General features: G+C 45.9%; 1 protein-coding gene across 2 annotated transcripts in view; it reads left to right on the top strand.

Annotated features, from left to right (window-relative positions):
- LOC311244450 (guanine nucleotide-binding protein G(s) subunit alpha) overlaps nt 1–25,743 on the top strand; it is a 148,505-nt gene that overhangs the window by 105,896 nt on the left and 16,866 nt on the right. For both annotated transcript variants that reach the window (XM_084333964.1, XM_084333965.1), the window contains 3 exons: nt 9,012–9,109; nt 20,807–20,861; nt 21,017–21,090. In XM_084333964.1, coding sequence (XP_084190090.1) covers nt 9,012–9,109; nt 20,807–20,861; nt 21,017–21,090 — 227 coding nt within the window. The remainder of the gene's footprint in view (nt 1–9,011; nt 9,110–20,806; nt 20,862–21,016; nt 21,091–25,743) is intronic.

Consider the following 25,743-nt stretch of genomic DNA (forward strand, 5'->3'; position numbering starts at 1 on the left):
GTATCAACGTAGCGCCACTCTGTTTCTCCGGTTAACTCTTCGGTTAAGTCTTGAATCTCGGTGACTCTGACTCCCACGAAGACTTTGTACTTGCATGAGTCCGATTTGATCCAGGCGAGTACTGTCGTGGAATCTGACCACAGGATTGTTCTAGACACCGGTATGGTGAGCTCACGTTGGATGAGCGTGGCTAGGTGCGCTCCGGCTAGGGCTGCGCAGAGCTCTAGGCGTGGGATAGATTGTTGCTTGCGTGGGGCTATTCTCGAGCGGGCGAGGACAAATGCTGTGTAGATCTCTCCCCCCTTTTCTTGGGCCCGCAAGTAGGCTACTGATCCGTATGCGACCTCTGAGGCGTCACTGAAGACGTGTAAGTCCATTTTACATGTCTCTGGCCTCACCGTGGGTGGGAAGTAGCTTCGGCGCATATTAACGCCTGGGAGTGAGTGGAGCTCCATCTCCCACTCTCTCCAGGTGGATGCAAGGTGTGCGGGAATGGGGTCGTCCCAGCCCTGGTCCTTGTCCCACAATGCTCGTACAATCATTTTTGCCCTGGTGGTGTACGGTAGAATACATCCTAGCGGGTCATATTGTCGGGCGAGTGTTGTGTACACACTCCGTCTGGTGGTTGTCGCCGCCGCCGGCCTTCCCTGCTCCGTAGTCAGGGGCTTGTGTCTGTAGTGAAGCGAATCTGTTTTGAATCGCCACACCAATCCCAGGGTCATCTCCTGGGCTTCTCCCGGGATTGTAGCCATCCAGGTCTCGCTGCTGGCTGCCTTGTCCTCGGAGGAGAGGCTGCGCAGTACTTGCGGATCGCTGCTGGCCCACTGCCTGAGATCAAAGCCGCCTTTGATCAATGAGGCGCGGAGTTTAATCAGGAGAGCCTCGGCTTCTTCCTGGGTTGAAAGGCTTTGTAGACAGTTGTCTACGTAGAAGCTGTTCTTTACGCTGTGTCGGACCTCTTCGTCCGCTGCTGGGTCCTCTGCTACATGTTTCTGTAGTGCAAATGTAGCACAGCAGGGGCTGCACGTCGTTCCGAAGGGGAGGACTTCCCATTGGTAGATGGCTGGGTGCTCATCTCCTGGCTTCTCTCTCCATAGGAACCGTAACAGGGGCTTGTCCTCCTCTACTAATCTCACCTGCAGGAACATTCCTTTAATGTCCCCGCTGATGGCCACCTTTTCCTGGCGGAAGCGGAGTAGAACGCCGAGTAGGGAGGGGCCGAGTGTGGGACCGGGCAGTAACTCTTTATTCAGATTTTGGGATCCGATCTGGTAGCTGCAGTTAAATACTATGCGGTCTTTACCGTTGTGATGGACCTTGTGGTGAGGCACGTACCACGATTCAGTGGTCTGGTCAGCCTCTTTCATGTCCATCTTTGTGACGTGTCCCGCTGTGATGAGCTTCTCAATCTCAGCGCGTTATAGACTCTCCTGGGCGGGGTTCTTGGCTAAGCGCCGCTCCGTGTTCAGCAGGTACCGTTCTGTGGCGTCTGTCTTGGCGTGGAAAGTAGGCATTCCTTCTCGCCGCAGGAGTGGCGTGGCGTATCTCAACACGCCGTTGACCGGGACTCTCTTGGTCCCTGTCTCGAGGAGGTGAATGGCGTAAATGTCATCTTTAGAGCGAATGTCTTTCTTTCCGTTCTTAAAGGGCATTTGTTCCAAGGTCCATAACCGCTCTACGTGTTGCAGGAGTGCGGTTTCTCCCTCTGTGACTCGGGAGTGGAGACATCTAGTGGCTGTACTTCGGTTGAGAGATTTGGCGAGCGGGCCTTGGAGAGTCCATCCCAAACGGGTCTCGACTGCTGCAGGACAGCCTCGGGGTCCGGTATGAACCCGGTCTATCGGGACAATGAGGTCTGCATGGTCGGAGCCTATCAACAGGGTCGGCATAGCATTGTCTATGAGCGGGATCGGTAACTTGCGCAGATGTGCATATTTCTCCATCAGCTTGGCGACGGGGTATGTGTACCGCGACAGTCCTATTTCTTGGCTGGTGAAAGCGTCTGTAATCTGGTACCGTCGCTCAGGCTGGCCGCTTGCTGCGATAGAGAATGAGACATTCTCGCCCTTTATCGTCTTCAAATCTCGTCTTATTGTCCGAATTGTCATTTGGGTTTCGCTTCCCCGCAGCCCTAGCTGGGCCGCAGCGGAGGCGAGCAGAAGGGTCTTCTCGGACCCGTCATCGAGGACGGCGTAAGTGTCCAGGACTTTATTCTGGTAGCTTAGTGTCACACGCACTACTTTTAGGAGTACTCGGGCTCCACTGCTGCTGGCGGGATCGATGTACATGACGCTCGCTTTGCTGCTGGATGGTGCGGGTGAAGGGCGCCGTCTGTTACTGTCGTGAAGTATGTCCAGATGGGCTCCATCGCACTTGGTGCACCTTTTCTTTAAGCGGCATTCGGCTGCCATGTGTGAGCGTGCACAGCGAAAACAGCGCTTGTTGGACTTTATCCATTGACTTGCTTCCTCCGCATTCAGCTTGGGGAAGGAGTCACATTGCGCTAGCCAGTGTTCTTTCTCACAGTAGGGGCACACTATCTTCCACTTCTCCGTTCTGGAGGGGGTACTGTGGCTCCTGCTGCTCGGTACTGACTCCGATTGGTGCATCACAGTCACCGATCTTCTTCCATCATTTAGTCGTCTGGTTCCTTCTCTGGAGCCAGGGGTGCTCCGTCCGAATGTATCTAGCCGTAGGCTGCTGACTTCTCTCGCCAGGAAGTCCGCTAGATCGGGGAGGTTCGGTTCGGGGCCATTCGGGTCTCGGTGGTCTCTCTGCCGCCTAAAACGCTCCTGTCGAGCGGGCGGCAGCTTCTCCAAGATCCTTTCCACATTTGAGTTGGCGTAAAGTTCATGCCTCCCCTTCTCTCTCTGCGCTCCCAACATCCCTACCAGGGACTGCACTCTGATGGACAGGTCGTCCAGTGCTCGATTGTCTATTGCTGGGGGTAAGCGGTCGATGTGTCGGATCTCCTGGATCACGTAATCCCATATGCGCCCATACCTCTGGTCCAATGCTACCAGCGCTGCTGTGTATGGGGTGGTGGAAGTCGCGTAGGCGAGCGCTATATTATGTGCGCGGGGTACCTTTAAGTGCTTCAGTAGGATGGCGTATTTGTGGCGTTCATCCAATACATCCACCAACATGGTCTCCAGACACATGCGGAGTTCTGTATACTGGGCCCGGTTCTCTTGGGTGAAGTCGGGTACCATAGGCGTGCCAATGTATGACGCTGACTGTGGATACATCGGCGAGCGTTGGGGGAGAGGCCTCCTAGGCGAGTCTCCTCCCGCTCCTTGGTATGGGCTGGTACCGGCAGTGTACCATGGCCCGCTTGTCCAGGTGCTGTTCCTCGGTGCGGGTCGTGCGTCGTGCTCACCCGTGTATAGAGTCGGGGGTCTGTAGCGCAGCTCCGCGGGAGTATAGCCTGGGCTGTACCGGACCTCCTGGTCCGGTAGAGTACTGTGCTGTCGTCGGGCGTGGTTCTCCTCCTCTTCCTCTTCGTCTTCAGTTAGGTCATCCAGTGCTTGTAGTCTCTGGTTTAGCCTCTCCACAGGATATGCTGCTCCTTCCCGGTTGCTAGGTCTCGCTTGGACCGGTGGGGGGAGGTGGTCTGTGGGGGGTATAGACCTCGTCTGTTGGTCAAGTTCAGGGTTGTTTACTCGGCTAGGGGATGCCGCCCTGGAGGTGTGTCTAGACGAGTTCCTGGAGCCTCTGGCGGAGGGAGAGGGTGTTGTCCGTCTGATCAGCTGTTCTATTAGTTGCGCTTGCTGTCTGTCGCGCTCTGCGTCCCGTAGAGCACCAGCAGCTGCTCGCTGGCTGTCTGCTCGGTCTCGGGCCACATTCTCTTCCCTCTGAATGCGTCTTATTTCTAGACGTATCTGCTCGTGTTCGCTTCGCTGCTGGATCTGCAGTCGGTCGCGTTCAGCAGCGGCGTTCAGGCTGATGAGGAAGGCCTGCTGTAGGGTCCTCTCTGCCTCGCTGGGAGAAGGCGGTTGTATAGGGGAGCCTTCCCTCGGGGTACTCCTTGCGGAGCCTTGGAGCTCTATCTCCACGGTGCTCTCCCCGTCTTCTTCCGTGCCGAGTTCTCTCTCGGTAGCGTTGTATTCCTCCCGGGACTCATCGGGGACTACTTCTTCAGTACTGGCGGGGTGTGAAGTCATGTCTGGTTCCCACTGGTCCCCACCGTGAACTTGGTCAGTTACATTAGAACCCGTAGGGGCCTCTATGGTCGGGGTAGTCTGGGCGTTGGGGTTAGACATACTTTTACTTTCTAGTTTTACCGCGTTTACTGTTAGTAGAAGACTAGGTTGTTGACTGACAGCGTAAGCCTCTAAGTACTGAGGGAGCCGTCGTTCGCGCTGCGGGCGTTGGTTAGGAGGATCGTTTCGTGGAGTGTTCATCATAGGCCATTTCAATATTAATAACACTATATTAATATTACACTAATTACCATCCGGCTCGAAGGACCAATTGTAACTGAGGGGTACAATTCCCTGACTGTATTACTAGATATGATACTTACTACCACTACCTTTGTACTTAATATTCGGCCACCCAGTACTCGGCATAAATATATTATGATGAACACTGTCACGTAGATGAAACGGATCCAACACAAATGTACGAATTAGAAATAGGTCTTTATTTCTACACAGCGATGGTGTGTAGAGCAAGCACTTAATCAAATCAATCACATTTATGAATGGAAATTAGTATGCACTTTTATGGCAAGAGTATTCGTCGGTATATCAATAGAGAATGTCCAATCTCTGAAGGCGCAGGTGGTACATATACGACCTGGAATAGTTTAAGGAATAACAGCAATGATACTTCAATGACTATAGACTGGATACACTAGGGGGGGTTAATCCGGTCGCTTGTAAGCCGACAGGAGTAGGAAGGGGGGGGGGGTAGAATCCGGCTGCCTCATCCGGCCAAGGGTATCCCAGGTGAACCCACTGTAGTGCCGTTCAATGCGCCGGCGATCCTTGGACCACAGATGAAAGCAGGTGGACTCTTTGTGGGCCGGCGTCCTCCGGTCCACGGAGGAGAGACGTGAAGCGACCTCGTCTTGCAGAGCGTCTCCTCACCTTGCGTCCTCTCCAGGGGGGGGGGTTCCAACACACGGCAGTGTCGGGGGTCTTTATCCATGGAATAATCAACGTATACAAAGCATAATCCGTGCCTGGGAAGGCGGGCTGTCGTCGGTAGAATAATCCGGTATACAGGTCCACTCGCTCGTCGGCTCTGGGGCTCCTCGGGTGCAGCTTCACGTGGGGTCAACCACCCTGGATAAGCAGCCAGTTCTCTGCCCGAAACGATGGGGTACTGACTACGGTAGTATTCTCACCGCACGAAGCACTATATATTAACAGACTATTATTAGCTTAATAGACTACGTCCAACTCGACGATATAGTGCCAAATATGACTATTCAAATATTAATATACACGATGTCTCAATACCGATGGTAGGCGAACTTGGCCTTACTCCCACACGTGGCGTCGCGGGGAGGCTTTACGTCTGTGACTCTATTGGAGGGTAAGAAACTGGACTGAAAAGAAAGTCCTACTTTAGTAGCGCAGTATATATACGCACTATGAACAAATAGTCCCATTAGTGGTGCGGTAGCCAGATTCCTACGCGGAACTAGGACTTGTTCGTACATGTTGAGCGGTACGTTTGAACTGGGTCTGAGGGGTATGGCAGCCTGGCACCAAGGTCTCGACCAATAGTAGAATGGAGACTATTATGGGAAGTTCAGTAGGCTAGAATGGATATTCAATGCATATTGTACAAGGAATATACAAGGGATATCAGGGAATATTAGAGAATATACAAATACAATTAAATATATATATATAAATAAATATATATATTCGGTTTAATCTGGCCCTTCACAACAGATATGATTTAGTCCAGTATTCCTGTCTCTTCTGTAGCTGAGGAGATACGAATAGAGAAAGTGAAACCTAGGATCAGAATAGTCAACATATAATATATTCTCTCATTGGGCTAACTTCTAGTTAATTAGATAATAGTGAAATTAAACTACTCTAAACTAATGCCACTTTTCCACTGCATGGTACCTACTCGACTCTACTCGCTATTGTTACTTCGTTTGTTTTCCACTGCAGGTACTAGTACCCCCCCGTCCCCCGTCAGGGTAGCTGGTCATCATAGGGCGCCGTGACGTCAACTTCAACACGACACACTCACACACACGCATATCGAAGCTAGCTATGAATGTACGCTAGCCGCAATGCTAATGGTTATAATGGGAAATCCCAGTCACATAAGCACATAAACTAACAATATTTGCTATCTTTTTGTGAGACTAAACTCTTTGTTCTTGGTGGTAAATTGTGTTGCTGTTGGTTTTGTTTCATCAATAAATCGGGCAGTGTGAATGTATATATTTTTTGTTTATTGCACTTTGTTCTTGCTGCAAACGAATAATGAATGCTAATGTTTAGGGCTGTACCGAATGCTTTGAAGCTTCGATCACAATGTTGACATTCGAATTCTAAATCAACATTCAAATTTTTTATTTTACTTTTAACTGGCGAAAACGCCGGAACTCGTCATTCCCCGCCATGCTCAAGTTGCAGAGGACGCCGTAACTCGTCTTTGATATCAATATTTCAAAAATCTGTGATCGAAATCATATTTCCGTTCTGGAGCCTTGACACACAGTTCTGATCTCCTCTCAATCCTCTAGCGGTTCAAGAGCGCCATCTGGTGGCCGATCGGCAGATCGAAACCGGATGTCAACCTTTAACCCGGCAGGACTCACTCCATATGGGGTCCGACCACTCGCTAATGCTAGAGAGACTCTGTCTTCACACAGTGAACATCGATCGGTGGAAATAACTCGAAAAAACAACATGATTTGGACGTATATACTATTATACAACCTGGAAATAGATCTGGTATTTCGACATCCCATAATGGAAAATATTCTGTTCCACGATCATCTGCCAGCGGCACGAGGAAGCCACGGTAAGATTCAGTGTTATTCTCTAACGTCTTCTTTACTAACTGATCTGATGAACATATGACCCACATTAGATGAATGGTATAACGCTGCCCACGGAATTATAAACGCCCCCTCGCCCATCCGGTCAACATCAGATGACGTGTAGTAACTTCTAGAAGTACCTCCAGTTGACATTTTTTAACTGGCACAGATCGCTATCAAACTGTATTTCATCATCAATATAATGCATTTGGAGCTATAAATCACGTTCTGGAGAAAGCTGCAGAAAAAGATAAAAACATACTTATACTTTAGACCATATTTTAGTATGAATATGTGAATGAAAAAGTTTAACGTTCATACACCCTGAACAATACATATAGGACATTGAATGGGCCCTAATAATGGCAATCTAGCAATAGAATTAAAAAAGTTATAGCCCTGCAAAGAAGGGGAACTTCTCCATAGACAAATAGAGCTGGCAAGGGATGGTATATCATGAATTTAATCTCGGCAGTTAAAGTGTTAAAAAAAAATAAGAAAATTCATTATTTTTTTAATATTTTTTCTTCTTCTGTCTATTCAATCTGTTTAAACCAATGGAGGTTTTCTTCACAGTTGCAGTTAAAGATTAGGCTACACTAATATTATACTATAAGACGTCACCATCACTTCCATACCAACCGTGCCCTTATTGGATTATTTATGTTGACGAAACTGATAAAGAAAGTTGATTTAATAAAAGAAAAAGACTAATTTAATCAGATTAATCACTTTATTCAAATTGAGGATTTAGTTAAAAAAAATTATAACAATAATAAAAATAATAAAAAAAAATATTATGATTTTCTTTTTACATTTTTATAGCCATTCGAAGCTTCGTTCAAATACTTCAATAGAAGCTTCGAATGTTAAAAAATGACAGCCCTACTAATGTTGAGTATTTGCAAGGCTATTTAAAGATGGCAGGTTTGTGATTTTGTGCAGAACGCCCCCTGTGTAGCGCAATGATGACGTAGTGGTGATTCTCTCTTCTGAAACACAATCAGTGTTTCAGGTCACTTTTTGGTACCCGTTCCACCCGCTTGGAACCTCGACAAGCAGGTACTAAAAAAAAAAAAACCCGGTACCATCCGCAAATTTCGGCAATGGAAAACCGAAAATGTCGAGTAGGTACCATGCAGTGGAAAAGCGGCATACGCTACATTTGGCTGGGGGGGGGGGGGGGGGGGCCCTGGAACCCCCTGAGAACCACTGCTCTAAGAAACCCTTTGAGGAAAACTTGTGATTAGAGATGTGGACACAGATTTTCGGTGTAGATGGTCTACTTGGGGTCAATCGGGTCAGAATCCTGTAGTGTGGGTCCAGCCTAATTCAGTCAAACCAGCAAAACTTGTCCCCATCATCTTCCATAGGAACTGAATAGTTGTGTGGCCCTCAGTCCTAATCTGTAATAATCTGGGGTTCCTCACACCATGCCTTGTGACGGGCATGTGCCTCGTCTACTGTAGCTGAGTGGAGAGAGAGACTCTGCCTCCCTCTCCCCCACGGTGCCCACCCCTATTTAGATTTACAGCACATGTACACAGGCCCCAAACAGGCACAACGCACACTGCGTGTGGTGTCAACAGAAGACGCCACACACACTGCAGTGCCCTCAGAGACGCATAATGGAAGACGAGACAATCTTCCCCTCTTGTCTTCTGTCTCTCTATATCCCATATATGTCTGTCTCTCAAATAATACAGTATGATGCTGTTACTTCTTATGTACACAATCGTTCCCTCGCTTACTTGCAGGCTTGCACATGCCGGTAGACACCGGTATACAAGCATAACGCATACATACAATGCAACTACTGCTGTAGGGTTGGAATTAATCGTTTGCTTCTTTTCCTCCTTTTTTCTGCTTCTCTACCTCTTCCTGCTGTCTTTCTCTCTCTCCACTGTCTCTCTCTCCACTGTCTCTCTCCACCTCCATCCATTTCTCTCTCTCTCTCTCTCTCTCTCTCTCTCTCTCTCTCTCTCAGGAGTTCTATGAGCATGCAAAGACACTGTGGCAGGATGAGGGTGTAAAGGCGTGCTACGAGAGGTCCAATGAGTACCAGCTCATCGACTGTGCGCAGTAGTAAGTATCCATCCGCCGCCCAATGCAGACTTTTAAAAATGTGGTTTCTTTTTAAATGTATTTATTCAAGGGCAAATACACTGTTGGTTCTGTCAAAGAGTGAATGTTAGCTGAATGTTATTCTAAAAGACTGTTCTTGGAGCAGGTCGGACTAGTACTCTGTATGGGGAAATTGAATCAACAACTCATTGACTAAGCAGTCTCCCTAACCAACACAGGCCACCCTGTAGGTATAGTAGCATACCTTTTTAAACAGGAGGAGCCAGCTTCTGTTGAATGGCACTTGGTTCAACCAATCACTGCTGAGTGGAGGAAGTTCTCTGCAGCACTTCTTAGCATGTAAAGAAGAGGGAGAACCCTTCAGCTCTCCCTGCTGGGGGGAAGCTCTCGGAGCGATGCAGGTAGTCGACACCCCGGCTTCCTGGATTGCAGACTTATCCCGACAGGCCGCAGTTTGTTGCAGCGTGTGTCAGAGATGGTAGTGAGCAACACAGGACAGTGTTCGAGTCCGAGTCACCAAAGAAGAGTCCCGAGTCGAGTCCCCATTACCCTAGTCCCAAGTCATCAAGGTTGAGTCCACTCCACTCTGCCAGTCAAAGAGCTGACATACGAATGAAAAAAAAGGTCTACATTAAACATAAATGACACAGCGGTCACCATTTCAAAGGGAGTTTATTTACTTTGTGTGACACAATAGCCAAACAAATGCACTAGCCATAGATATCTTATGCCAAATGATTAGGGCCTATTACAAAAAAAAAATAACTATTTATCAATGAACACGTCTGAGTCCTCGTCTGCACCTTCCGAGTACGAATGCTGTCGATGCTCGAGTCCAAGTCGGAGTCATCAGTGTTCAAGTCCAAGTCGAGCCACGAGTCCTGAAAATCAGTCCAGGACTCGAGTACTACAACACTGACCCCCCCCCCAGAGGAGGAGGCCCGAAAAGGCTTAACAAACGCATCCAAAAGGGTAGCTCTGGAGCGCCGGAGCCTGGACACTCTTCAGAGCCGTGGTGGAGAAAAGGATGAGGTCCAAGCTCATCTCCCATCATCAACAACGTCTCCCACCCTCTATAATCTATATGATGTTCTGGCACAATTGAGGAGCTCCCTTTTAGCCACAGGCTCACTCTCTCCCCTTGTTTCTTTTTGCCATCTGCCATCCATCTCTATAATTCCTCCTGTCATGATGGCTGTGGCCTCCGTCGTATAGGACGCTGGTCCGCTGGCAGCTACAGTAGGACCAGCCTGCCGCCCCTCCCCTGGTTTCATGCTCTATACCGCCCCGTCTTTTCTCAATTATTGTGCAAATCTGCACTTTTTCTGTCCATAATTTGGTAGGCTATGTGGTTCTTCCCATCGTTCTCTATAAGTGTTCATAGGTTTACTCAGATCTGACTTGGCTCTGACTTGGTGACTTGGTGACATGCTCTGACATTCTTATAACACACACACACACACACACACACACACACACACACACACACACATTCTTTCACACACTGTCTCTCACACATACGGCCTTCCCCCTCCTCTCTCTCTCTCTCTTGTCTCTCTCTCACACACAAACACACACAGAACACACTACCAGTAATATGTACACTGACAACACTCTACATCTGCAGTGCTGTCTTAAGTCTCTAGATGTGTGCTAACACTGCCTCTCAGCCCTCTCTCTCTCTCTCTTTCTCTTCTCTCTCTCTATTGTGTATTTTTCTCCATCTCTGTCATGGAGTATTTCTCCACTTTAAGATGAAAGCTTTACAGTACATCTTCAAAACACTTTTCAGGAATACATTTTATGAGGGAAATGACAGAATATGTTTTTTTAATAGGTTAGGGCCCTGGGGTCACAGGTTTTCATGCAACAGCAACAAGTACATTCATCTATGTAGCAGTATGATACCTTCAACCAGGACCTGGTAGTTACTGCACTTACTGTAACATCACTCTCATGCTACTTCTCTTTACAGAGATAATCAAGCAAGATAGCCGGCTGCTGTCATTGCTAACAGCTAACGCTAACGGATGGTATAGCATATTTCGGGAACAAATGCATTAATACATTAATTAATTAATTTAATTTAATTGCATTAGATGCAATTCTGAATATTACATCACTGATGCTTGAAATGTGTGAACTTAGTAAAACAACATTGCAAATGTAAATATGTTGCTACCACATCTCCAGTCTCTCTTTCTTCATGTTTCTTTTCTGTTTTCCCAGCTGTTAACAGACTGTTATGCTACCTGTCTAGCAAGCGTACCCAGCATGCCGTTCAGCGGTCTAACAGTTAATAGACTCTCAATACATATTATAGGTGCCAGTAAAACCTTTAATTTTTTTAATATATATAAATATATATATTTTAACGACTAAACAAATATTTGAAAATCGATGACCATCCCTACTACTGAACAACTCGTACTCTGTTATGAGTTGTCCCGTCGTCACTTATGAATGAATGAATTATTTCTTATTTTGAATGTTTACAAATAAATAAACAATAAACAATTTTGTTTTTTTATGTTTACAAATAAACAAGCGAAACTTTAAAAAAAGTTAAAGTTTGCAAAATAAAACAAAAAAATCAACAATCAACAAAAACTGATCCCGAAGAGAACAAAAAAAAAGTTAATTTGCTAAATAAAACAAACAAAAGAAATCAACAATCAACAAAAACCGTTCCCGAAAAGAACATAAGCCAACATAGGAAAATCAATACTTAATCTGCAATACCCGAGTTTTAGATGTAGGTTAAATTTGACTATATAAGATTCTAGAACCCTAGGCGGCTGGGTGGCGCAGCGGACATTGCGCTCGTCACCAACGCAAGAGACACCGGGTTCGACTCCGGCTGTCTGCGTTGCCTCCGGCTTGGGCCAGTCATACTAACTCAATTGGCAGAGTTAGCGGGTGGAAGTCGATGGGTGGTAATCTGGACGTTGTGGACAGCGACTCCTACAGGTCGGTTGGGGACGCCTGCACAGCGGAGACAGGAAATGACGGGGGTAGTGTGAGCCTCCCACACGTTACACCTCGCCAATGAGAGTCCGCGCTGACAGCTGAAAAGATGTGACAGGCTGCCTCCTCGTGTATCGGAGGAGGCTTCTATCCTCCCTACAACCGGCCAGTGGGGGGCATATGCGAGCAACGTTCAAGACAGGGGAGGGGAGAATTGGCACAGTGGGTAATTGCGATGGGAGAAAAATTGAAAAAGAGGAGAAAAAGTGGATAAAAAAATGATTCTAGAACCCTGTTTTTAAACATCTTTTTAAACTTAAAAATACTCCTGCTGTTTTTTATTTCATCCGGTAGATTGTTCCAGAGTTTCACTCCTTTAACTGACACAGACATACTTTTAAGTGTTGTTCGAGCTCTAGGCTGTTTGAAATCGGACACGTGCAAGCTAGCGCTCCGTTGGGTCTGAAAGCGTCACATTGAGTCATAAACAAATAGCTTGCCGGGCCGAAAATGGTCTTCAGTCAAATTGACCGCGGTGACGTGTTGATGTGTCTCATGACACAATGAATTCCTGGCACTCTGATTACATTAAAGTACAGGAAAAAGACGATTCCGTGCCCCTCCCTGTGCACTCCGTTGCCATGACAACACAGATTAATGTTTGTCATGTAGTCACAGCGCCAGGAATTCATTGTGTCACGAGAGGCAAGAGACACCCGTCAGGCCGTCACATGACCGCGGTGAGTCAAAAAAAAATCGACTTTTATTGACGACCATTTTCACCGGGAAGCTATTTGTTTCTTTCTCAACGTGTCTCTCTCGGGCCCAACGGGGGGGGGGGGGGGGGGGCTCGCGTACGTCCGGTCTGACGTCAGGCCGGACTGTGGACCACGTGTGTCAATCAAACTGTGCTTCTTGTTAGTCATTGAATGTACCCACTGTGTACGGGTTGTCGCCAGAGACGCATTCCTGTAACGGTGGAGGAATTTCTAATTATGATAGATAAACAAATAGATTAACGGATATGGAGCGATGCGCATGGAGGAACGGTTGACGTGAATAAACGGGTTGAATCGGTTTTGTTTCATACTGAACTGTGATTGGTGGACGGACGGTGCTCTGCAGTTTTGGAATTGGCGCCTCTCTTTTCTTTTCCTCCGATTTATCTTTCTCTCCGTTTCAATCTCTCTCTCTCTCCGTCTGACACTTTGATCTCTAATTTTCTTCTCTTCCTCTCCTACATCTCCTTCTTGCTCTCTCTCTGTCTCCCTCTCTCTCTACCTACCTATCTGTCTCTCTCTCTCTCTCTTTCTCTCTCCGTCTCTGGCTGTATTCCAGCCACAGTAGATTGGGAGCTGATAGGCTATAAATAGCGCCTGTGGTAGCGTCTCCATGGTAACGCTGGGGGCCAGGGCGCGGGGGAGCTATTTTTGAAATCTGCTCTGTAATGTCAGACATCACTACTACCCTCTCATTCCCTCTCACGTGCTCCGTCTCTCTCTCTCTCTTTTAGCCACCCAGTCTCTCTTTCTGTCGTTTATTCTCACTCTACCTCTGTTTCCCTACCTCTGTCTCTCTATCTCCATTTCTCCCTTTCTCTCACGTGCAGCTGCCTCTCTTTCTTGTACTCTCTTTCTCGCTCTCTCAACCGCTCATTCTCTCAGTCAGTGTTTTTTCATTCATTATACACCTCCATCTCTCGGTATCTCTTTCCTTCTCTTTCTTGTGCGCTGTCTCTCCTTTTGCCTTTTTCTCTCTCTCTCTCTCTCTCTCTCAACCACTGTCTTTCTCACGGTCTCTCTTTCTCTTTGTCTTTCATTCTCTCCCTACCTCTATCTCAGTATCTCCTCTCCTCATGTCTTTCTCTCTCGTCACGTGCAGTCGCTCTCTCTCTCTCTCTCTCTCTCTGTCTCTCTGTCTCTCTGTCTCTCTCTGTCTCTGTTCTAACCTGCAACCTATCTTGCATTGTTTATCTCCTTTTCTCTCTCTCTCCCTCTACCCATCTCTTGCTTTCCCTCTCTCTCTGTCTCGATATCTCTCTCGATGTCTGTCTCTAGCTCTGTCTCTCTCTCTCTCTCTCTCTCTCTCTCAATGTCTCTCTCTGTCTCTCTCTATCTCTCTCTCTGTCTCTCTCTCAATGTCTCTCTCGATGTCTCTCTCAATGTCTCTCTCTCAATGTCTCTCTCTAACACATTGATCCCTTTCACCTCTTTCTCTTCAAAACAGAAACACTTCATCACCAAATACAATAACATACAGGAATATCTGTTCAACATCTTACAAGTTCCACAGTATGACAGACATGGTACAATATGACAGACACACATGGTACGTTATGACAGACATGGTACAATATGACAGACACACATGGGGGGCGGCTAGGTGGTGTAGTGGGCAAGGCACTCGCCACCAGTGTGGAGACGCTAGGATTCGCGTGTTCGAATCCAGCTCTCCACATTGTTTTCAGTTTAGCTGGTCGTCCGCAGTAATACACATTGGCCGTATTACGGGGAGGGAAACTGAAGGGTGGGGATCGGGCGTTGTGAACAAGCGACTCCTACAAGTCGGTTGGTGCGCCTGCGCAGTAGAATCAGGAAGTGTCGGGGGCAGCGTGAGCCTCCCACGCGTTACTCCTCGCCACTGAGAGATCGAGCTGCGCAGGTGAAAAGATGCGACTGCTGTTACCTCAAGTACCGGAGGGGACTTGTGCTATGTATGACTTAGTCCACATTGCAGCCGGCTTGTGGGAGGCAAGAAACAGCGTTCGTGACAGAGGAGGGTTGAATTGGATGATACGAAATTGGGATGGGAGAAAATATAGAAAAATGGGAGAAAAAGTGGATCAAAAAAAAATGACAGACACACATGGTACAGTACAACAGACACACATGATACAGTATGACAGACACACATGATACAGTATGACAGACACACATGATACAGTACAACACACACATGGTACAGTACGACAGACACACATGATACAGTACAACAGACACACATGATACAGTACGACAGACACACATGATACAGTACAACAGACACACATGATACAGTATGACAGACACACATGATACAGTACAACACACACATGGTACAGTACGACAGACACACATGATACAGTATGACAGACACACATGATACAGTACAACACACACATGGTACAGTACGACAGACACACATGATACAGTACGACAGACACACATGATACAGTACAACACACACATGGTACAGTACGACAGACACACATGATACAGTACGACAGACACACATGATACAGTACGACAGACACACATGATACAGTACAACACACACATGGTACAGTACAACAGACACACATGATACAGTATGACAGACACACATGATACAGTACAACACACACATGGTACAGTATGACAAACACACATGATGCAGTACAACAGACACACATGATACAGTATGACAGACACACATGATACAGTACAACACACACATGGTACAGTACGACAGACACACATGATACAGTATGACAGACACACATGATACAGTACAACACACACATGGTACAGTACGACAGACACACATGATACAGTACGACAGACACACATGATACAGTACAACACACACATGGTACAGTACAACACACACATGGTACAGTACAACACACACATGGTACAGTACGACAGACACACATGATACAGTACAACACACACATGATACAGTACAACACACACATGGTACAGTATGACAGACACATGATACAGTACAACACACACATGGTACAGTACGACAGACACATGATACAGTACAACACACACATGGTACAGTACGACAGACACACATGATACAGTACAACACACACATGATACAGTACAACACACACATGGTACAGTACGACAGACACACATGATACAGTACGACAGACACACATGATACAGTACGACAGACACACATGATACAGTACAACACACACATGGTACAGTACGACAGACACACATGATACAGTACAACACACACATGGTACAGTATGACAGACACATGATGCAGTACAACAGACACACATGATACAGTACGACAGACACACATGATACAGTACGACAGACACACATGATACAGTACGACACACACATGATACAGTACGACACACACATGATACAGTACAACACACACATGATACAGTACAACACACACATGGTACAGTACGACACACACATGATACAGTACAACACACACATGATACAGTACAACACACACATGGTACAGTACGACAGACACGCATGATACAGTACAACAGACACACATGGTAAAGTGACAACAGGACAACTTGAATACAGTACACAGGGAAAGCACTACAAGACTAAATTAACATATCACTCAGCCTGTATCCATTCTCTTATCTGTTTTAACCCTACTGCATATATATATCAGAAATAGGTTTTTAATCAGAAAAAGATGGTTAAAATACATATCTGTCTTTAGTACTATGTACATCCGTTTTAGCTATAAGATGTGACCATGGAGGGAAGCTATGTATCCATTAATATGGTTTCACTTAATCTTTTTGGTTCATGGCCCTCAAACACAGGACACCTATTCACCTAAGAATTGGAGGGTGTTGGACTTCAAATATTCGTTATATCACAAGGAAAAACAATAACTCTGTATAAAAGATTGGATCTATATCAAACACGTCATGTGTTTATCTGTTCACATCCCCCCAGATTCATCTAGGGACCCCATGGGGGTTCCGACCCTCAGGTTGAGACCCTCATTCTGCAGCAGTGTATAGACTCAACACTGGCCATGTTTGAAAAGTCCTCAGTGCCTACCTACACAATCAGACAGAAGCTACTCACCCTACTACCCTCAGCACCCAAACAATCAGACAGAAGCTACTAACCCTACTACCCTCAGCACCCAAACAATCAGACACAAGCTACTAACCCTACTACCCTCAGTACCTACACAATCAGACAGCAGCTACTAACCCTACTACCCTCAGGACCTACACAACCAGACAGCAGCTACTAACCCTACTACCCTCAGTACCTACACAATCAGACAGAAGTTACTAGCCCTACTACCCTCAGTACCTACACAATCAGACAGAAGCAACTAACCCTACTACCCTCAGTACCTACACAATCAGACAGCAGCTTCTAGCCATACTACCCTCAGTACCTACACCATTAGACAGAAGCTACTAACCCTGCTACCCTCAGTACCTACACCATTAGACAGAAGCTACTAGCCCTACTACCCTCAGGACCTACACAATCAGACAGAAGCTAGTAGCCCTACTACCCTCAGTACAGACAGTGGCTCAGCCTCAGGAGGTAGAGTCGTCGTCTGGTAATTGGAAGATTCCCGGTTTGTTTCCTGCTCCTCCCAGCAGCGTTTCAAAAGTTTCCTTGAGCAAGACACTTTACCCCTAACTGCAAAGATGAGCGTGCCATCTTTGTTGCCATAACAAATGATGATGTGTGTTTGCGTATGTATGCAGCACACGTGCATGTATTTAGTTGTATGTGTCTTGGTATGTGCCTGCATGGTTGCATGCACTTTAAACCTTTCCACCAACAAAATAATTTTTGGGGAAACCATTCCTTTTCTTTTTCTTTTTTCTTTTTTATACCACATAGTGATAGTCCCTTGGTGTAAACTCACTCCTAAGTTGAAATACCCCGACTTCTATCTGAATTCAGATGACTGATGGGATCAGAGTGGTATTTTGAGTTTCAAGGAACAAAACGACACAAATCTTTTTTTTTTTACACAAAAAAGGCCATTGAACGTTTTTTTTTACTATGGACGTGAATCTTTTATATTATGTTTAAATAATGGATGTTAAAGGAACACACCAACATTATGCCAATCAAAATTAATGGTACAAATTAATGGAAGCGAATACTGACCACTAGCCTAGCTTAAAACTCTGTATGGTCCATATTCGCCTCTATTCATTTGTGCTAAGCTAGGCTAGCTTGCAGCCAGATAGCTTCCTACTGAACGCACAGACAGGAAGTGGGTATCTATCTTTTTGACTCTGGAGAAGACGGTAAGCGAATTTCCCACAATGTTGGCATGTTCCTTTTAATAATTGTAAATGATGATGTGACGATGTAAGTCCCTGGGGGATTGTATTGTGTACACAACTGGCAGTTGTCATCGGAAGGCAGCTGTAACAGTCACAAATGTGCCTATTATATTGTTGTTATTATTTAGTTGCAGCACCATGTTTGGTCACTAAGCGACGCTCCATTGTTTGTACCTGATGTAGCAACAGGTTTAATTAACTTGAGCCAGTGACTCACTTCACTTCCTGTCCAACTGCCGTCCAGTAGTACAGCATTAACTTGTCTAGTTCTCTAGTAACAATCTGGTTAGTGTCTGTGAAACTATTATTTGATCTATGTACATTAAATGATAAAGCTGTATGACCAGGCATTGTATGGTCATAGGCCTAACCTTATGTTTTGATAATAAATGGGTATGTACCAATTACCAAATCCCAAAAGCGACAACGTCTGATTTAGGGATGTCCCGATCACGTTTTTTTGCTCCCGATCCGATCCCGATCATGTGATTTTGAGTATCTACCGATACCGATATTTCCCGATCCGATCAAAATTATTATTATTATTATTATTATTATTATTATATATATATATATATATTTTTTTTTATTCAACAAACATGACCATGTTCACGTCTTAAACTCATACTGAGGCCTTAGTTTTGGTTTTAAATTGCATATCATCATTCATTTATTTATTGTCACACAGAGCAGAAGAATTTTGCCAAAACAAACCAATAGTAGCCAGCTGCAGAACGGCACACCAGCCACACTCTCAGACCCAAACGCATTTCCTTTGATTTAATTATACATCAAATGATTTATGAAGTTAACTTTTCACCTGGATAACATCAACATTCAGGGTGAATGTAATGTGAGAAATTGGGATTAAAAAAAAACATTTTTTTTTTCTTTGGGTCTTGAGAGTGTAGCTGGTCTGCCGTTCTGCAGCTGGATTCTATTGGTTTGTTTTGGCAAAATTCTTCTGCTCTGTGTGACAATAAATAAACGAATGATGATATGCAATTTAAAACCAAAACTAAGGCCTCAGTATGAGTTTAAGACGTGAACATGGTCATGTTTGTTGAATAATAATAAAAAAAAAAAAAAAGTAAAAAAAAAAATGCAGATTTTTTTTTTTTTTTTTGGACGATCCCGATCTTCGGAAAATCACGTGCTCGGATCGGGACATCCCTAGTCTGATTAGCTACTTGCTAAGCTATCCTGGTGCGGTTATATTCATGCTGACAAGTTGACGTTACACCCAGCGTTTCCGTTAGAACATATTCGTGCCGGTCTGGATGTCCTGCAAGATTTCTATCCCCGGACATATTCGAGAAATGCCGGTCAGCCTGGTTTTCCTTTTTACCGGCTGAATGCCACCATCGGCGCCAATGTTAACGTTAATATCGCCTAATCTATGTTTTAAATTATGGCTATGTGTCTAATCTGCCCATCGCATTATCAAAGACTATTTTCCAGTCGGTGCTGTCAAGGCTGTTTATCGCGTCGTTGCCGTTTCAGAGCAGTTAGAAAAGCCCCCGTTTTCAGATAAAAAACAGCTCTTTCTGGAGCATTCTATGAAAATAGTCTTTTAGTGGAATATTCCACAACGTTGATATTCGTCGGCCTTTTTATGAATCGTTTTCAAATAAACGCTAGATGATCAATATTATACGTGCACGCAAGCACATTACGGCCGCGCGCGGATAATCGCCCTGTTGATTTCCTCTCGGACTTTTAGTGAAACCGAAACAAGAAGACATTTCACAAAACAGCTTATAACTTCATCAAACTTACTCTGATTATCCTAACACTGATAACATAGAGTCCTTACCTGACATCAGATGGTATCCAACTGGTATATTCCAATTCCTGATCACCATTCGAAAAAATCAATACGTGTATGGATCCAACGCGATACTGTAGAACCTCATGATCAGCGGGGATCTGAGGTTCCAGAATGAACTGTGTCACTGGTAACCCTGGCTGGATCAGTGAACTGGAAAATGTGGATATAATGTCGCACCTCAGCCAGGAGAATTAAACTTTCCACTCGGGCCTGAACGCTCGACATTTCTGTTTCTGTTTTCTTTCACCACGGCATCAGCGGTCTCTGTGGTGGGCAGACAGACAGGCTCAAAAAAAGAAAGAAAAAAAGATTCACATCCGAGCGGCGCCATCCGCGCTTTATCAGCGTGAAGCAACATGTAATGATTGTTTTGTTCATCGCATAGGCTATTTAATTTGAGCCTATTTTAATACAATTCAAATAATAAAATTGTGCTTAGAGAAATTATTTTCACCGGACATTATGACCGGAGATATTTAAATATTCGGACTTCAACATATTTTGCCGGTCAAAAACCGGTAATTACCGGCTAACGGAAACGCTGGTTACACCGCCTCGTAGTTTAAATCTCGCTAGATAATGGTGGACTTGTTTGTTCTGATGGTGCCCAAGTCTGCCAGAGTATCTTTGAGGAAGGCTAGCAACACCCCGGTGTCTATGTGAACAACCTGCTCTCAGGACTGCCATTGACACTGTGCTAACATTAGCTTAAAAGCTCTGACATATCCAACACGGTTTCAGCCCTTTGTAAATAAATCATACTGCGTCTGTGACTATGCTATAAGAAATGTCTTCTTTGTTGTCTATCCCTTTCTTTATCCAGTTTTCTAGACAAGATTGATATTATCAAACAGAATGACTACACTCCAACAGATCAGGTGAGTGACTTCCTTTTATTATTATGTTATTTCCTATTTTACTGTGTTAGGGTTCAACTGATATGTTCTTTTCAGGGCCAACACTGATCGTTAGTAAAGTCTTTTTGTTCTTCTCTGTTTTTATTGATGACTAACTATTTGGTTTCTGTTCCCAGGACCTGCTCAGGTGCAGAGTTCTGACTTCAGGGATCTTCGAGACGAGATTCCAGGTGGACAAAGTTAATTTCCAGTGAGTAGACAAAAGGATGGCAGACACACACACACGAAAGCTTAATTTATACTCTTGTATAGACAAGAGACAAGAGAACCACCCAGCAGCAACCCTTACCACCCAGCAACAACCCTTACCACCCAGCAACAACCCTTACCACCCAGCAGCAACCCTTACCACCCAGCAACAACCCTTACCACCCAGCAACAACCCTTACCACCCAGCAACAACCCTTACCACCCAGCAACACTTACCACCCAACAACCCTTACCACCCAGCAACAACCCTTACCACCCAGCAGCAACCCTTACCACCCAGCAACAACCCTTACCACCCAGCAACACTTACCACCCAACAACCCTTACCACCCAGCAACAACCCTTACCACCCAGCAGCAACCCTTACCACCCAGCAACAACCCTTACCACCCAGCAACAACCCTTACCACCCAGCAACAACTCTTACCACCCAGCAACAACCCTTACCACCCAGCAACAACCCTTACCACCCAGCAACAACCCTTACCACCCAGCAACAACCCTTACCACCCAGCAACACTTACCACCCAGCAACACTTACCACCCAACAACCCTTACCACCCAGCAACAACCCTTACCACCCAGCAACCCTTACCACCCAGCAACAACCCTTACCACCCAGAAACACTTACCACCCAGCAACACTTACCACCCAGCAACACTTACCACCCAGCAACAACCCTTACCACCCAGAAACACTTACCACCCAACAACCCTTACCACCCAACAACCCTTACCACCCAACAACAACACTTACCACCCAACAACAACACTTACCACCCAACAACAACACTTACCACCCAACAACAACACTTACCACCCAACAACAACACTTACCACCCAACAACAACACTTACCACCCAGCAACCCTTACCACCCAACAACAACACTTACCACCCAACAACAACACTTACCACCCAACAACAACCCTTACCACCCAACAACAACACTTACCACCCAGCAACCCTTACCACCCAACAACAACACTTACCACCCAGCAACACTTACCACCCAGCAACACTTACCACCCAACAACACTTACCACCCAGCAACACTTACCACCCAACAACACTTACCACCCAGCAACACTTACCACCCAACAACACTTACCACCCAGCAACAACCCTTACCACCCAGCAACACTTACCACCCAGCAACAACACTTACCACCCAACAACAACCCTTACCACCCAACAACAACACTTACCACCCAGCAACACTTACCACCCAGCAACAACACTTACCACCCAACAACAACCCTTACCACCCAACAACAACACTTACCACCCAGCAACACTTACCACCCAGCAACACTTACCACCCAGCAACACTTACCACCCAACAACACTTACCACCCAACAACAACCCTTACCACCCAGCAACCCTTACCACCCAACAACACTTACCACCCAACAACAACACTTACCACCCAGCAACAACACTTACCACCCAGCAACAACACTTACCACCCAGCAACAACACTTACCACCCAACAACACTTACCACCCAACAACACTTACCACCCAACAACACTTACCACCCAACAACACTTACCATCCAGCAACACTTACCACCCAACAACACTTACCACCCAACAACACTTACCACCCAGCAACACTTACCACCCAACAACACTTACCACCCAGCAACACTTACCACCCAACAACACTTACCACCCAACAACACTTACCACCCAACAACACCACTTACCACCCAGCAACCCTTACCACCCAACAACAACACTTAAATATACTGTAAATGAAAAAGAAGAAGAGAGGTTTTTGTTTTGGGGGGTACTTTGCAGCTTAGCCAACAAGTTAGGACCCAAGAAAAGCATTCAAAGTATAAAATGTGTGCACAAAAGTGAACTCTTCGTGTAAAAATGCTTATTAAGTTCTTGGTACACCGGTTTCTTCCAATGCTGATGGATGACTAGCTTTAGTATCTTAGCCGCCTGATGGGAGCTTTTCTTTGACTGCACGTCAAGGGTAACTGAATACAAAAGGACACACACAGTGCAGAGGATCTATTCTGTACTTTACAACAGAGGACATGTAGAAAACCATGGATTCACAAACTCACCACAAGATGGCAGTGACCTGCTACCCTTACAACACAGTGTCATGTTAGTTTGGTGGTTATTTCAGTTTGACCATGGTACTGACCATGGTAAAACACTAGTTTAATACTAATAATACCAGGGTCATATACATAATATATGTAATACAACATCGAGGCAGCCCTAATATATATAACACAACATCAGGGCAGCCCTAATATGTAATACAACATTGAGGCAGCCCTATAATATATGAATTATGAATCATTTACCATGGTACCAATTTTGTGCTTAAATAATACCATGGTATAATACAATTTAAACCCTGATACCAATGGTAATATCATGGTATTTAAACCCTAATACCAATGGTAATATCATGGTATTTAAACCCTGATACCAATGGTAATATCATGGTATTTCCATCATTGCTACCATCATTATAATAGGGACATTATGCCGCATGTTACTATGTTACTATGGCGCCGCAACGAACGGCTGCCTCTCTGATCGCTCCGTCGAGACTGTGCTTTCTTTTGTTAATTTTTATAGTATTAAGAGTTTTATTTGCACCTACTGTTGGTGCATTATATGTGTATGACCGTCAGTCAATCATTGACATTGGATTAAGGACAACTTACCGATTGGATTGCTCTCTGGATCGGATTGCAGAACAGCAGCAGTGGCCCGCTGAGATCCTTTGTTGTGGCCGTGGCCAAAGCCAGGAAAGGCCGCGACGACGTGGGAAGAGAGCCGGGGTCCGGAACAGACTGAGGTCCAAACGACACAGAACCACATTGCCCAGCATATTGTTGGCCAATGTGCAATCGATAGGAAATAAACTGGACGACATCAGAGCACGGATCCAATTCCAGAGGGACATTCGGGACTGTAATGTCCTCTGTTTCACAGAAACTTGGCTGTCTCCTGATGTCCCGAATCATGCAATAGAACCGGCAGACCACTTCTTTGTCCTCCGCAAAGACCGGACGGCGGAGTCACTAAGGACGAAGGGAGGCGGCATTGCCTTCATGATAAACAAGGAGTGGTGCGATATAGGCAACGCAAAGGAATTGTCTAACCACTGCTCCCCAGACCTGGAGTTTATCGCGATCAAATGTCGACCCTTCTTTCTTCCGAGAGAGTTGACGTCCATCATACTCATCGGAGTATATATTCCACCACACGCAAGCACTGGGACCGCACTTTCAAAACTTCACGACGAGGTAAACAAACTCCAGACAGCAAACGTTGACGCTGCCATTGTGGTTCTGGGCGATTTCAACAGCGCGCGTCTTAAAAAGGTGTTGCCGAATTTCTATCAGCATGTGACCTGTCCCACCAGAGGCGAGAACATATTAGACCATGTATACTCGCAATTTAAGAATGGGTACAAGTCACAGGCTCTTAGTCCATTCGGTAAGTCCGATCACGCCGCCATTTTCCTTTTGCCAAAGTACAAACAAAGTCTCAAGCGAACGCCGGTGGTCTCGCGAGAGGTTAAGCGTTGGTCCGTGACGTCAGAGGAGTCACTCCAAGCTGCACTTGAATGCACAGACTGGAGTGTATTCCGTGATAACACAGCCAATATTAACGAATACACTGAAACGGTGCTTGACTGTCTGTACTCTGGTAGAAGAAACAATCCCCTCCACCACAATTAAAATCTACCCAAATCAAAAGCCCTGGGTAGACAAATCCGTCCGTGAGGCTCTGAAAGTGCGCACATCAGCATACAACACCGGGCTGGTGACAGGCAACATGGAAGAACACAAGATGGCAAGATACAACGTCAGGAGAGCAGTAATAGAGGCAAAACGGCGTTACAGGGATAAAGTTGAACTTCAGTTTGAACAGGCTGACTCTAGAGGCATGTGGCAGGGCCTCAGAACAATGACAGACTACAAAGGCACCTCCCTCAAACTGAACAGTGACATCTCCTTAGCAAATGATCTCAATTCCTTCTATGCAAGGTTTGAGGCTGTGAATAAAAACACCAGCCTACAAACCACGGCAATGGGGGGGGGGGGGGGGGTCTGCTGATGGAGACTCAGTGTTCAGGGTAACAGAACATGAGGTGAGACGGATCTTTAAAAAAGTGAATATCAGGAACCGCGTCCTAAAAGTCTGTGCCGACCAACTGGCCCCGGTATTCACTGACATCTACAACCTGTCCTTGGAACAGGCTGTCATCCCCACCTGTCTGAAGAAGTCCACCATCATCCCTGTACCCAAAAAATCTACGCCCGCTTGCCTCAACGACTACCGCCCTGTAGCCCTCACCTCCATAGCCATGAAGTGCTTTGAGAAGCTAGTGAAGGGCTACATCTGTTCCTCCCTCCCCATCAACCTGGACCCTCTGCAATTTGCATATCGCCCCAACAGGTCCACGGAGGACGCCATAGCCCATGTGCTGCACACAGCAGCATCACACCTGGACAAGAGGCAGGGGAACTATGTGAGAATGCTGTTCGTCGACTACAGCTCAGCATTCAATACCATAGTCTCCTCCAAACTCATAGCCAAGCTCAGGGACCTGGGCTTGAACTATGACCTCTGCCAGTGGGTCTTGGA

The sequence above is a fragment of the Notolepis coatsorum genome, assembly GCF_963971535.1.
Source record: "Notolepis coatsorum genome assembly, chromosome: 17".
In the NCBI taxonomy this organism is placed as follows: domain Eukaryota; kingdom Metazoa; phylum Chordata; class Actinopteri; order Aulopiformes; family Paralepididae; genus Notolepis; species Notolepis coatsorum.